This window comes from Carassius carassius, chromosome 9, assembly GCF_963082965.1.
Source record: "Carassius carassius chromosome 9, fCarCar2.1, whole genome shotgun sequence".
NCBI classification, from domain to species: domain Eukaryota; kingdom Metazoa; phylum Chordata; class Actinopteri; order Cypriniformes; family Cyprinidae; genus Carassius; species Carassius carassius.
In genome coordinates this window covers 20127097-20141692 of record NC_081763.1, presented here as the reverse complement: position 1 = coordinate 20141692, position 14596 = coordinate 20127097, and the positions used below count along the sequence as shown (strand labels likewise).

General features: G+C 36.7%; 1 protein-coding gene across 3 annotated transcripts; it reads left to right on the top strand.

Moving 5' to 3' along the window:
• The first annotated feature begins 1165 nt into the window (after positions 1-1165).
• On the top strand, positions 1166-9527 carry LOC132149237 (general transcription factor IIF subunit 1-like). Of its 3 annotated transcripts, none has more exons than XM_059558298.1 (14): positions 1166-1280; positions 2242-2283; positions 2484-2530; positions 2631-2703; positions 2829-3022; positions 3706-3876; positions 3985-4190; positions 4266-4419; positions 4528-4586; positions 4673-4804; positions 7350-7420; positions 7531-7672; positions 8553-8685; positions 8897-9527. In XM_059558298.1, the coding sequence occupies exons 1-14, from the start codon at positions 1206-1208 to the stop codon at positions 9099-9101; spliced, it is 1704 nt and encodes a 567-aa protein (XP_059414281.1). In that variant the 5' UTR covers positions 1166-1205; the 3' UTR covers positions 9102-9527. The 3 variants fall into 3 exon arrangements, with proteins under 3 accessions (XP_059414281.1, XP_059414280.1, XP_059414282.1); XM_059558297.1 differs by having other exon boundaries at positions 7531-7684; XM_059558299.1 differs by lacking the exon at positions 1166-1280 and adding an exon at positions 1373-1448 and having other exon boundaries at positions 7531-7684.
• The last annotated feature ends 5069 nt before the right edge of the window (positions 9528-14596 follow it).

Here is a 14596-nt window from a genome sequence, read left to right as displayed (position 1 = left end):
GTGATGAAAAGATGCGTGTTGGTTTGTTTGAATAAAATGGCCAAGTCCATTTTCTTGTTACGACTAATTTCACAGCCAGAATTTTAGGGAAGCCTTAATATTAAAATAATATATTCATACCATTTGAATAATTTGACAAAGTAACAGCTTAAATGTGAAATATATTCACAATAAAAAAAATGGAAAGGTTCAAATACATGTGGTGTGTGGTGTGTTTATTTTTTCTTTTATAAAACTATTCTAAATAAATAATGCATGTAATGAAACAGCTTTGAGTTCAAACTCAAACACTACTGAAGGGCACAAATGCACACAGACTGCATTGTTCCGTCGGTGACAGCAGCAGAACATCTCCAGCAGGTGGCAGTAAATCTCCATGAAGTGTAGAGCTGCTCAAAATAAATGCAGAATATTTCCATTAGTGGTCCCACATTTGTGACCCTCACTGTATATTGTTATGTAAAAAATGTGTATGTGGGAAGTCTGATGTAATTATGCAATTGATAACAAGAAAACTTCTAATTTATTATTAGCCTATTATTATTATTATTTCTGTGTTAACATTTTGTACACCCATCATTCATGCAGAGAAGACTTATTAAGTGAATTATTTACATTATTATGGAATATACAAAGAAAAAGTGTATTAATCAGTTTCTTCTGGGTACCAGCACATGTGGGCTTAATGGTAAATGAAACGGCTGATGAATTGGCAAAATATGCTTTTAAAAAAGGAAAAAATGGATGTTAATGTTGCTTTAAGTAAAGGTGGTTAAACTATAATAATGGGAAATATTTTAGAATTGGTAAGACATATGTTTATTAACATTCTATATTACATTTATTTAATATAGAGAAAGGAGGGAACAAGTCATTATAACAAGGATGAAACTTGGACACACAGGACTGAATGCATCACAATTTATTACTGAGTACATGAGAATGGTTTATGTGAGTTGTGGGGGAAAAGAAACAATAGAGCATGTGATGTACGATCACATTGTCACATTTATGAAGAATTATAATTATTATTATTATTTTTATACAACCCCACACTCCCCCTACCTTATTTAACTCTCTCTCTCTCTCTCTCTCTCTCTCTTTCTCTCTCTCTTTCTCTCTCTCTCTCTTTCTCTCTTTATATGTTCATGTGATTTAACACTACCAGCATCGTACTGTAGGTGGCGCTATACATTTAGATTGTTATGCGCCAAAAAACTAAAGAAGAAGAATTTTTAGTTGCGAATGGTCAGAGCTGCTTTCGTCTTCTCCTTAATTTTGTAAGTGTAACTTTACTTATCTATTTTTGGAGGTTAATTTACTATTTCGTTTTATCGAATACCCAAATAGGAAACGATATCAGCAGCCGGACGAGGAGGTTAAAGTTTAAGCGTTATAAAGTGGAGTAACGTTAGAGCAGAAGATGTTCTCTAGTTAGCAGGTTGAAGGTAACGTTAAGTTGCGTTCATTTTAAACACACTTCTACATCACTGTAGCACTTCTAGATGTTTCACGGCGTGTTTAACGCGTTTTTGCCCATGTTGAAGGAATAATATCAGTGTCAGTGAATTCATCCAGTATAACAGGAATATTGAGAACATGTGCTGTTCATTCATTTCCTTTGTCTTTTAAATCGAGACTTATTAAAAGTTTGAATCGTTTTGAGAGCCAGCCTTTCATTAATGGGTTTATTTTTCCACAATGCCTTGGTACTACTTACCAAAATAAAATAAATATTGAGTTGCATGAAAATGTTAATCAAATAAGTTACATGATATGGCTATTAGTTGCATGATTTAATTAGATATATTTACATAGAAAAAAATATTATAAAAAACGAAATAATTAAAAACAGCTACGAGCATTTAGAATGCACAAAAGTATTACGCTATATAACTCAATAAATTATATGAAACCATAAACAATTGTTTATCTGAAATCCAATTTACTCTTTCTATAAACTAGGTAAGTAACACACCTACTGTGAAATGTTTTTAAAAAGTTATTTTCATGTGTTGATCACATGACCAGCTGAACTTCTCACTTTATCCCTGTAACTCTTCTGTTCTCTAGCACTTTGGGAAACAGGATAAATAAATCAAGGCAGACTGTTAGTAGGGATTTTTTTACAGTGTTGTATGTGATGCTGCGATGACAACTTTTAGATGTCAGCACAAGAATGATCTTTTAATAGTGCCTATGTAGAGACATGAAATTGTTCTGTTGTGTGTTCATACACAGGTTATTAACGGGACTTCTTGCTCTGCAGTGATGACATCACTGGTACGTGCCTCAGCATCTACAGTTAAGATTGATCAGATTGTTCAACACCTGATCCGGCAGACTACAGATCGTGTGTCATTTTAGAAATGATGTCTAAAGCTTGATCCAGAACACCATTATACTGTACAGCTCAGCAGTAAAACCTTTGTAGGGACAGTATTATATGTCTCTCAGGCCTAAGAGTTTGTTCTTGTTTGCAGGGGAGCAGCAGTTCCTCCACAACGGAGTATGTTGTACGAGTTCCTAAGTAAGATTTGTATTAACTTGAATTAGAAATGTATTTAGTGTGTCTGTAGTGCTGCCAATACAAGCTGCGGATATCTGATTTCTGGTATTTTGCCCAACAGAAACACCAGTAAGAAATACAACATAATGGCTTTCAATGCTGGTGATAAAGTCAGTTGTTCCACATGGACTCAGGTAACAGACGTTTTAAATGGCCACTGCTTACTATTCAATGCCAGATTTTCTTCCCTGTATTTTTTTGTAACTATTTCTCTCTCTCTCTCTCTCTCTCTCTCTATCTATATATATGCAATGTTTAGGCTCGTATGGAGCGTGACATGAGTAATAGGCGTATATATGGTGAGGAGGAGACTCAGGAGGGGGCAGCAGGCAGTGAGTTTGGAAAGAAACAGAGAGAGGAAGCACGGAGGAAGAAGTATGGCATCGTTACGAAGGAGTTCAAAGTGGAGGACCAGCCCTGGATCCTTAAAGTTAATGGCAAGGCAGGTAGAAGGTATGGGTTTCTGCTTTTGATCTTTTCGACTTATTGACACTTGTTTTGTGTTATTTTTGAGTGTGTTTAGCTGCCCATACTTACAATAAAGCTTGATAAGCCAATAATCGCTGTTCTGTGTCACTGGATGCCAAAGTTTTGTCTACTAAACATACTCAAGCAAGCATGAAACTAAAGGGGTTTTCAGCACCGGCTGTGTTAAATACTTACCTTATTTTGCATGGAAGTAAGCCATTTTCTTAAAACATAAGACTTCTGATTCATTAGCGGCTATGGGGAAAATAATGAAGTATAACAAAGTGCAGCTAAAGGTAAAATGTTGCACTACGAACCAGTGTATTTATAAATGCGTTAATATTCAATGAATATAACAAATAGCAGTTTGCGATATCAAGCAGCAAAACAGACTGTTTTTGTACAGCTAAATACCTGGAAGTAAATAACACAGGGAGCCTCACACCTTCAAGTTAAAGATGGCCTTGTCCACTCTTCTGTGAGGATATGAACACACAAACTTCATCTCTAGAACTGCTCTGAGAATCACTTCAAAAGCATTACACAATTGCATTTGATAAATACTCATCAGATACACACAGAAGCTCAAAGGTCTTCAAGTTTTAAAGTTTGGTTTGACTTGAATATATGAGAGAAGCTGTCTTATTGTGTTCCTCTTCATCACTCAGATTCAAGGGTCTGAAGAAAGGTGGAGTCACGGAGAACGCTTCCTACTACATCTTCACACAGAGTGCCGATGGGGCCTTTGAGGCGTTTCCTGTGCATTCCTGGTACAACTTCACACCACAGGCCAAGCACCGCACGCTCACAGCAGAGGAGGCAGAGGAAGAGTGGGGCAGGTGAGGGCAGGTTGAGTTTTTGTATTCACGAGAACAGCTCTGATGGCTCTCCTGAGAGGCCAGTGTCTAAAGCTCAGACATCACATCAGCTTTTTTTTCCTCATATAGGAGAAACAAAGTGGTGAATCACTTCAGTATCATGCTTCAGCGACGTCTCAGAGGACAGGAGCGAGGAGAGGAGGATGAAGAGGAAGGAGAAAAGGGGGGGAAGAAAAAGAAGAAGAAAGAAGGCAGGGGAGGAGACCTGCGCATACATGACCTTGAGGATGATTTGGAAATGAGCAGCGATGAGAGTGACGGCAGCAATGGAGACGGTGAGCAACGGCTCTGAGAGCGAGAGGAGAGTCAAGTGTAGGGCTGTCTTACCAAAATGTCTTCTTTCAATGCAGACGATGAAGCCAAGTCAAAAGCTAAAAAGGAAAAAGGCCCCAAAGGCAAGGGAAAGAAGAAGAAGAAAAAGGACAGCGACCTGGAAGGGTTTGAGGATAGTGATGACGGTGACTTTGAGGGGCTGGAGGTGGACTACATGTCTGATGAGAGCAGGTGAGGCTTTATGTACAGTTACTGTTGCTACATACTAACAGCCCTTTATCCAAATGGTCTTTTCATGATTACTGCAGTCTAATCTTCATCATTTTTTCGTTGCTCCAGTTCTGAAGAAGAGCAGCAAGAGAAGACCAAGCACAATAAGGGAGAGGATGTCCCTAAAGGTTGGGGATTTAGCAGGAGTGCACTTCATTTAATTCTGATGTTTGATTTGAGGCAACTCCATGAAGCTCCAACACCTTTTTTTCAGGGATTGATGAAATGTCTGAAAGTGAGGAAGAGAGTGAGGAAGAAAACAAGAATGAGGAAGATGGCAAGGAGGAAGAAGAGGAGGAAGATGGAAAGAAGACACCGGTGCAGGTGGAAAAGAAGAAAAAGAAAGGTGAAGGCAGTCTCATTTTGGATTTTTGTTTCTTTCTATTTTTACTTGGTGTTGTGGCCTCAAGTCTCACATCGGATGAAGAGGATTAAGTAAGCAAGTAGTAGTTATGTTCACAAACGAGTTACTAAGAGTGCTACTTGGGTATTGAGAGGTGTATTCCGCTGGTGCTCTTTAGCTAGGAGATCCAAAATGTTTCCCAAATAAACAGTAGTTCTGAGGCGCTCACAAGGAATATAAGTTTAAAAGCCTTTATTTAAACTTGGCTATCCATTAAAAACATGCCAACATGTTTCGGCTCTGTGGCCTTCTTTAGGGAAAATTCAAAATGTAGTAGTTATGTTTATTGGAGACTAGGCATACCACTAAAAAATGTAAATAAAATGAAGAGATTCATTATCAGTTTGTTCAAAAATAAAAACTTTAAAAAAATGTCATTTAAAAATGATATAATTGATGCTTAAAAATAAATTGACATTTCAAACTTTATTTTAGTAACAATTCTAGTTAAATGCAACAGTAAAATAATGCATTTAAAATATTTTAAATAATAAACTTTAAAATGCATTTCCAAATCACTTTTATTTTATAATCTTTATAAATGTTTTTTTCATTTTTTTAAGTGCTAATCTTAGTCCTCCATAATGTTGACATTGTAAATATTTTATATATACAGTTGCAATCAAAATTATTCCACCCCGTTGACCTGCAAGACCTTTTGCTGCGGAGAACAACATTTTATGAAATCAATTCAACAAAGGCATCAGTAAAGTATTAGAGAAAATTTGTCAATACACTTTTGAGTGATTCTGAGAATGGAACATTGATGAATCATGATAAAATTCAAATTGGCTCTAAACATTCATGTTCAAAATTATTCAACCCCCTTTGTACAGAATCTTTTATTCTTTAAAATCACCAATAAACGCTGTCTGTAAGTGTTTAGAAGCTTCTGTCACCTCTCTACTACGGTCTTGGCCCATTCCTCGCCTGGGGTGGTGCTAGCGCAGTGGATAAGACACATGTCTTTGGTGTGAGAGACCCGGGTTCGAATCCACTGTGAGACACCAATGTGTCCCTGAGCAAGACACTTAACCCCTAGTTGCTCCAGAGGTGTGCGACCTCTGACATATGTGGCAATTGTAAGTCGCTTTGGATAAAAGCGTCAGCTAAGTGAATAAGTGATAAATGAAATGAAAAATCTTCCAGATCACTGATAATCTTTGGTTTTCACATTGCCACTGCTTTCTTCAAATTCAACCAGATATTTGCAATGAGAATTAAGCCTGGAGTCTGAACAGGTCACTCAAGTACATTCTGTGACTGATCCCTGAACCAAGCAGTAGTAGATTTGGATGTGTACTTTGGGATGACTGTCCTGCAGGAAAGTCCACTGGTCATCAGCTTCAGTCTTTGCACCAAAGGCATCGCAATTCTTGTCAAAATGGCCTCATACTTCAAAGAATCCATGGTGTCCTTCATACAGTCATGATTTCCACTTCCTTCTACAGTAAAGAAACCCCATAACAGGACTGATCCACCTCCAAGTTTGACAATGGAGATGGTGTTATTCTGCTTATGAGCTTTGCCTTTTTTGCGGCAGACATACCGCTGATCCATGGGTCCAAAAAGTTCCAGTTTGGTCACATCACTCCATAAAACATTCGTCCAGAGCTCCACAGGTCCACACAAATGAATTTTATCAAGTTCAAGTTGGCATATTGTTCTTGATCAAGAGTGGTATTCATCAAGATGTCTCAACATGAAGGCCATACTTGTCTAGTGTTGTTCTTACACACTGCATTGAAATGGTTTTCCTCCTTTCATCGGGTCATCTTGCAAGTCTTTGGCTGTACATTGCAGGTTTTTCTCAGTTGCTCTGATTAAACATTTTATGATATTGTGCTTTTTCTTCAACACCCTCAAAGGTTTTCTGGTAAAACACACTTTAAGCTAAGGAATAAGGCTGAGTGTCTCTAGGAACTTTCAATGTCTTGGAAATTTTCATATAGCCTTAGCCTTTTTAAAGTAATACAATATTTATTCTCTTTAGCTTTTGTGAGATCTCTGTTGACATTTTTGCTACTCAACTTCAACACATGCATTGGCTAACTGTATGTGTAACAGCACAAGCTAATTCTGTTTTTAATAGAGTTTCTAAAGACCTAATTGTGTTTTGAGACTGTTTTATTCCCCACCATGCAAATAAGTGATTTAAAAACAGCAATGTTGAATAGGGGTTGAATAATTATGACATAGCAGTATTATTAAAAAAATCTTATAACTCAAAAATATTATATATTGACTATCACTTATAATATCCCACTGAACTGTTATAGATGCAATTTTTATTTTATCCTGGATCTTCAGAAAAGCTTGTATTTGTAAATTACTGCAGTCTCTGAGGGGTTGAGTAATTTTGATTGCAACTGTATATATATATATATATATATATATATATATATATATATATATATATATATATATATATATATATATATGTATATTATTATTATTATTTTTATTTAAATCATTGCATATGTTTCAGACAGCAGTGGCGAGTCCGACAGCTCAGAGGACAGTGACATTGAAGGAGAGGCAGCTTCAGCACTGTTCATGGTAGTAATGGCCTATATTTGTGTGTTTGGGAGAGAGTATGAGAGAGAAGATTCTGATGTTGTTTCATGTGTATATGGTACAGTGTTCTCTTGTTTTCTCCCCTCTCACAGAAAAAGCGCACTCCTCCTAAGCGAGGGGGTGGTCGTGGCTCAGCAGGTAGTTCAAGGACAGGAAGTCGACCTGGCACGCCTTCTATTGACAATGCTGCAACTTCCAACACTCTCCGTGCTGCTGCCAACAAACTGGAGCAAGGTACACAAAAAGGTTCAAAACACTTCTGATTAAAAATGTTAATAAAATGAATTACATGATATAGCTATTAGTTGCATGATTTAATTGCCTTAATTGCATAGAAAAAAAACTGTTATTATTGTGGCAAAATAATAACATGCAAATAGATTTAAAAAGTGACTTTAGAAACATTGTGATATGTTGGTCTTCTTTACAGTGAAACATGTTCCTTCTTTAATTATTTTTAACAATCACTTTTTTTAAAGGGATACTCCATGTGTTTACCCTAATGCCATCCCAGATGTGACTCTTTCTTCAGATTACGAAGATTTTTAGAAAAATAATCCATTTCTGTGAGAGTGTCACCAGCTGTTCACCATAGTTGAAGCTTTAAAAACCACACAAAGTGAACATGAGGGTAACACATATGACTCCAGTAGATGAATCAATGTCTTTTGTAGTATACAGTGGGTGTATGTGGGTGGAAAAATATTCATATTTTAAACTTTAAGCTGTTATATCAGTTCACACTTGATGTAAGCGTCAGCTTGTGAACATGTTGACAAAAACCCACTTAAGAAGTGATGGAGACAGACAGAGCACTGTTATGTTCACTTTGGTTTTTGAAGCATCAACTTTGGGAGTCCCATACACTTCCATTACATGGAATCAGTGATGGATAATTTGTCTAAAAAATATTTTGTTTGTGTTCATCTGAAGAAAGAAAGTCATTACATCTAGGACGGCATGAGGTTTAGTAGGTAATAAGACGATTTTTGTATTAAGCCATAATTGTTATATTATCTGCCTAGTATCTCCTTATTTCATTTAGTCTCTGTTTCTCTTCACTGCTAAGGGTTAGGTAAAGTATAAACTTCATGTATCTGCTCCTCTGTCTCAGGTAAGCGTCAGACAACTGTGCCCAGCACAGATACTCCAGCGGCGAAGAGATTAAAGATGGAGCCCAGCCCTCAGAGCTCTTCAGGAAAGAGCACACCCCAACCAGTGTCAGGGAAATCCACCCCCAGCTCCAGGTACTACTTTCTTGAATATTACCATGATCCAGAAACCCCTCAGTTCACTCACCATCCATTGGTTCTGGGTCTTTTCTCTAAGTCTATTTTAGATCATACAATCTATTTAGATTCATTTACATCATACGGTTTATGAGGCTTATTTTATCCATTCAGTTCACAGACAAGCATTGACAGAGATGTATAAAATAGATGTCCATCTCCCCTTTAGTGATGTGCTGCTGACAGAGGATGCCGTGCGCAGGTATCTCATCAGGAAGCCCATGACCACTAAAGACCTGCTGAAGAAGTTCCAGACTAAGCGCACAGGCCTCAGCAGCGAGCAGACGGTCAACGTGCTCGCCCAGATCTTGAAGAGGCTCAACCCAGAGAGGAAGAACATCAATGACAAGATGCATTTCTACCTCACAGAGTGAGCCCAGCTGAGGAGAGGGTCAAACTGAGTGCCCATGACCAGCAGCCTCTCCTTTAAGAACACAGCTCATTTAGGTTAAGACCAGCTTGATCTGAAATTTGTCGTTTTGCTTTCTACCATTCAGCATTTATTAACAGTAGTACTTAAGTGCTGTTAATTGAGTTAAAGCATGGAATGCTGGAGGTCTTAAGAGTAAAAAGACAAAGAAAACTGAGAAACAAGCAATGGAGTAGGTTTTTGTGTACCGGTATTATAATAGATATAGGAAAGATGTGTTTGTAAATTCCACATTTATGTCTGTTAATGACAGATGAATGATCTTTCATGAAAACCTTCTGTATTTTGAGAGTACATTTACCTAGAGAATACAGTTGCATTTGTGGCTTTTATTGCACATTCATTTCTTATTAAATTGTTTTGCCTTTTTTTTTTTTTTAACTGGTTTAAAAGCATTGCACTGTTAAAATCAGTAAAAGGTATAACCTTTTCAGGAGATTTCTCCTTTGGTAGTACATTAAATTTGTTCAGAAATGAATAACAGTGTTTGTGTTCATTTGTTTTAAGTGCATATTGTATGCAATAGTAATGTATTGAGTAGAAAGCCACAATAGTGGATAGCAAAAAAAAAAAAAATTAATTGAGATTGTAAATAGCAGCAGTTCCAATGACTGTGTTCATTCTTTTCCATGACTCATTTTACATTATACATTGAATAAATCTAATCTTTCCCTTCATATAGAATATAAGGTATTTGGACCACATTTCAGTGAGCTGATTCAGCTGAATATTATATATATATAGTAATGTTAGCAGTTGACACATTTTAGCTATGTTTGAGCATCTGAAATATGAACAATTCTAAACCAGGGTAATGTAAAAAAGCCACAGCGTTTCTAAGATAAGTGCTCAGGTAACAACCTTTTACACTCCTCTTTGCTCTCAGGCCCTTTTCATAAAGCCGAGCTTTCCGATGAAAACCTATACAATAAGGAATTTTGGAAATATTTTCTCTGTACTTGTTTCGATGCTCTAATTAGTAGAGTCATTATATCGAGGACATATTGTCACACTTAAATATCCACTAGCGTACCAGCGTCACTACTGTCACTGACAGGGCGCCATTTTGAATTAGCTTAGATTTCTGGGACTTGAAGTATTATTGGTTGAAATCGCTTCAGCCCAGCATTATAGAGTGCTCAAAATACAATTTTATGGGAAGACGTGAGTGCAAGAAGCAATAATGATCCAATAAAATGCTAAATGTAGGCTAACTCCAATTTACAACAAAAAAATATATTTAAATTAGTTTAAAAATGTATTTAGTAAACGATGATGCATGCGGCTACAAATACACGTAAACGAGTTTCATATGTTGTTTCCAGTAATACAGTGAGTAAAGAACGTTCTATTCTAGTGACGATAAATTCTATGTAATTGCAGTTCCACTTTTCAACACTAGATTGCACCACATGACTATTGCCAAAGTCCTTCTCTGCTATTGCTTGCTTTGATACAGTAGATAAAGATGAAAATAAAAACCGTTATTTATGGGGCAAACTAACGCATATTCTTTTGATTTCCTCCTAACATGTACGATTACCCCCCCCCCCCCCCCCGTCTCCCTCCACACACACACACACACACACACACAAAACCACATTGACTGGTTTCTCTCATCAATTAGCCCGCAAGACTGTAATGATGGTAATTATTTGTAATTGTAATGGTCAGGCAGTGCTGTTTGTGGCAGTAAGCGGGCATTAAACAGTCTGTAAGTAAGTAAGATTTACAGGCAGTAGACATTGAGTGCTGATACATGGCTCTGGGGAATGTGCAATATATCAATGCTGTAGCCAATACAGCAAAGATTAGAAGATCACAAAGCCTGAAATAACTCCGAGCACAGTCTCAGAATAGTTTATTGGTGTTTTTTGTGGCAGATATGTACTGGTTTATATTACACATTAGCTTAGTATTTTCTACATATCAGAGGGAGAATTTCTTTACAAACTTTAAATCACTTTTAGAGGCAACTTTAGATGAGATCCATTTACAATCAGTTTTACATTTGAACATTCCGAAAATATAATTTACCTTTTGCGAAACATTGTCCCTTTGGTGACTTCCTAACGCAAAGCAGATTTACAATCTTTCTATAGAAATGAACCAGACTTCTTTGAATAGCATTATTTTCAGTAAATTGTGCTCATGAAGTGGTAAAAAGTACCCCTGGTTTAAATAAATCGTTGAAAAGGATGAAAAGTATTTTTATCTGCTGTTTTTAAAAGAAATTGTGAAATTTAGTAATAACGTAATTCAAAACAGCAGAAACTGCTAATTATAATTGAGACAACAATTTTTCAGTCAATTAAAAAAAAAAACATCCTAATTTAAAAGCTATTACAATTAGGGTTGCAAAGGGATGGACAATTTCCAAAAGTTTCCAAAATCTCGAAAGTTTTGGAAATTTACTGGAATTGTCTCGCCTTTTTGCAACCCTGATTAATAGCATTAGGGAACACAACTGTGAACACAAAGGGAAACAATGTTATACCATATTTTTGTTACTTTAGTATTTACTCTAACCCAGGAAACAGATCCTCCATAGACTTACATTACAAAAAAGAAGAAAAACAAACAGCAGAAGGTCTAAGATAGGTCAGCAACATTCTTAAGGCGGGGCTTAAGAAGGGTCAATTCACAAGGAGAAATCAACACTAGAGCTGAACATGTAGGCTACATACATACACGTACAGACAAACACATCAACATATTCATCTCACTTCCTGAGAGGTCTGTCTGGCTGCCCTCCAAACCTGTCCTCCTGCAAGCAAGTCTTTTCTCAATAGGCTTCATGATTGACAGCATCTGATCTAAAGAACACAGGAAATCATTTAAGCCTCTAAGATTCAGACTGTATGTCAAGTGACAATAAAATGCTCATTTGATTGTGATGCAAATACAGAATTCATAAATAAGTTTGATTTCCTGCTGGAGAGGTACAAGGAGGAGGGCACAGAGAGAGTTTTGAAGAAGGTTTCGGTTACTTCCATTGTATGGACACAAAAAACACAAAGACATTTCTCAGAATATCGTCCTTTAAGTTCCAAACGATAATTAAAGTCATATAGATTGAAAAAAGATGAGGGGGAATAAATGATGACAGAATTTTCATTTTTGGGTGAACTATCCCTTTAAAATGATGGGAACCACAGATGTAGCAGAAATGTTTGGATTTGAGTGGAAAAGAGGCACTCCACAGCTTGGGAATCATGTAAGGGAAGCAGAGCAAAAAGAAAGTATGTGAGATGAGTGAAAGCATATTGTGATTACACAGTTCTGTCACTGTGTGAAGATGCTGGCCTACTTACTAGCTGTTTGGAGCAGTTTACAACCACTCAATGTTCAAGTGCTGTAAATAGATTAACAAATACATTGCAAATGTATGTCTATTACTAGCCTTTTCAGAATTTGATGATTTTTACTATTTATTTCTTGCAACACTGAGACATTAATTGCACAATAGTTCCTGACAGATTGTCAAAATGTTAAATTAACATGTTTATCCAGAAATTGTCTGTTTGCTAATCTACTGTTGGTGCAGTTAATGAGACTGTCTTAGTAGAGGGTTAGAGGCACTGAAAAAGAAATGAATGGATGTTTTGTCAAGCACTGGGGCTTTTAATAATTCTACACTGTTTAAAAATGTATTGTACCTACATCAGGCTCTTCCCCAAATAAAACACTCTGCTCAGAAAATGACGGCCCACTTTAAGCTCTCCCACAGTCTAGTATCTTTGTCTCTTACCTGTGCCGAAACAGTGTCTATTATTTGTGTTTTCATTTTAATAGTTTACAGTATTAAGAATATAAATGGAAATGAACCTCTAAATGCGCCCTTAAAAACACACAAAGCATTTATGTGTTCAACTCTCTTATTTTCTCTAGTACATGGTTATTGCATCTGACACCCTAACATACAGTACAGAGGGGTGATATGTTGTGGCCCGTTGCACTGACCAGATTTATATCTGGAAGATAAGGTTAAATAAGGAGCAGAGAACCTGGTATACATGTTGTTTATGAATTATTCAATTTTATAAGTCACTGAGTTTAGCTTCTGCTACAAATACACAGCAACATTACTTCAGAATTCTTGATTGGCACTGTGTGTGTGTGTATGTTCACATTTTTAACATCTCTTTATCACCATTATATGCATGCAATCACTGAATGCACACATTCAAACTGATGCATTATGTTGTTGCATTTGTTTTGCGAAATTGACATGTGACAGTTTTATGGGAGCACTGAACACTTGATTGAATTTCGATTGATTTGATGACAATTCTCACACCACATCTTCTCTGAATTTGAGCATAGCTGTGCCACACTAGTCTGTCACAGAATAAATCATAGTCTAAGAGACCAGAATTTACTTACAACTCAATTTTGGCAAAATGTGCAGCTCATTTTTCCTCTGTAGAGCAGTGCAGTGAGACATCTTATTGACTTCTCTCTTTCTTTGGCTGGTGTGCTTTCTGTGTGCTGCTGTGTTATATTAGTGTGGCGTGCTTTAATAATGCACTAAGGGAGGGTTGTTTCTGCTTGACAGCAGGAGAGAGTCTCTGGCATTCAAAAGCAATCGCCTTTTGAACCCCAACTGTGTGACAAGGCTGACACATCACAGAATATAGCTCCACCACTGAGACTGTATTCATAATCAATACATAAACATGTACAATATAAAGAAACTATTCATTAAGATGATTAGTGTTAACACAAGAATAACTTAATTAGATAAACATATACACTCTTTTCACTTTCATTATCTTCTAAATGGCAAAAACTGTTTGCTGGGCCCAGTAACACTAAGCGAAACCCTTCACTTGTGTTGTCTAAAATGTGTTGATGTTTAAATGTCTTTTAGCTATGTTATATCTGTGCAAAATTCTTGTATAGAGGCAGCTGTCAGGATGATGAGCAGGATTTGTCTCAATCAGGGTTTTTATGGGGTAGGAGCTGATGGACTGGGTCAGACAGTCACTAAATTGGCTTTGTTTTGATTTTCAAGAGATAATGAGGTCCAGGTTTGTTTTGTGTTTGCGGGTGTTAGATTACATTACTGTAGAGAGGCATTCTTTATATAGCATTTAATTTGCATGTTTTCCCCCCTCTCTCTGCTCATAGGTTGATTAATGACTTTAGGCCACAGTTTAGAGCTCTGACTCACCACTTCTCAAGTTTGTTCACTTGGAATAATTTGAAGATAATTCTATAAAATCATAAAGCTAGCACATTGCAGGTAAGCAGGATATAATTCACAATCTTTCCACACACTTATCTGCAACAACTGTAGCCTAACAATTGGCTGGTATTAGTGGTAATTGCTTATTAACATTTGGGTAAGAATTTGTTGCAAATACACCACTCTTGTTTTATATATTTGTAATATAATTTTGTTTTTGTAGAACCAAATTGCCTTTACATGAAGCA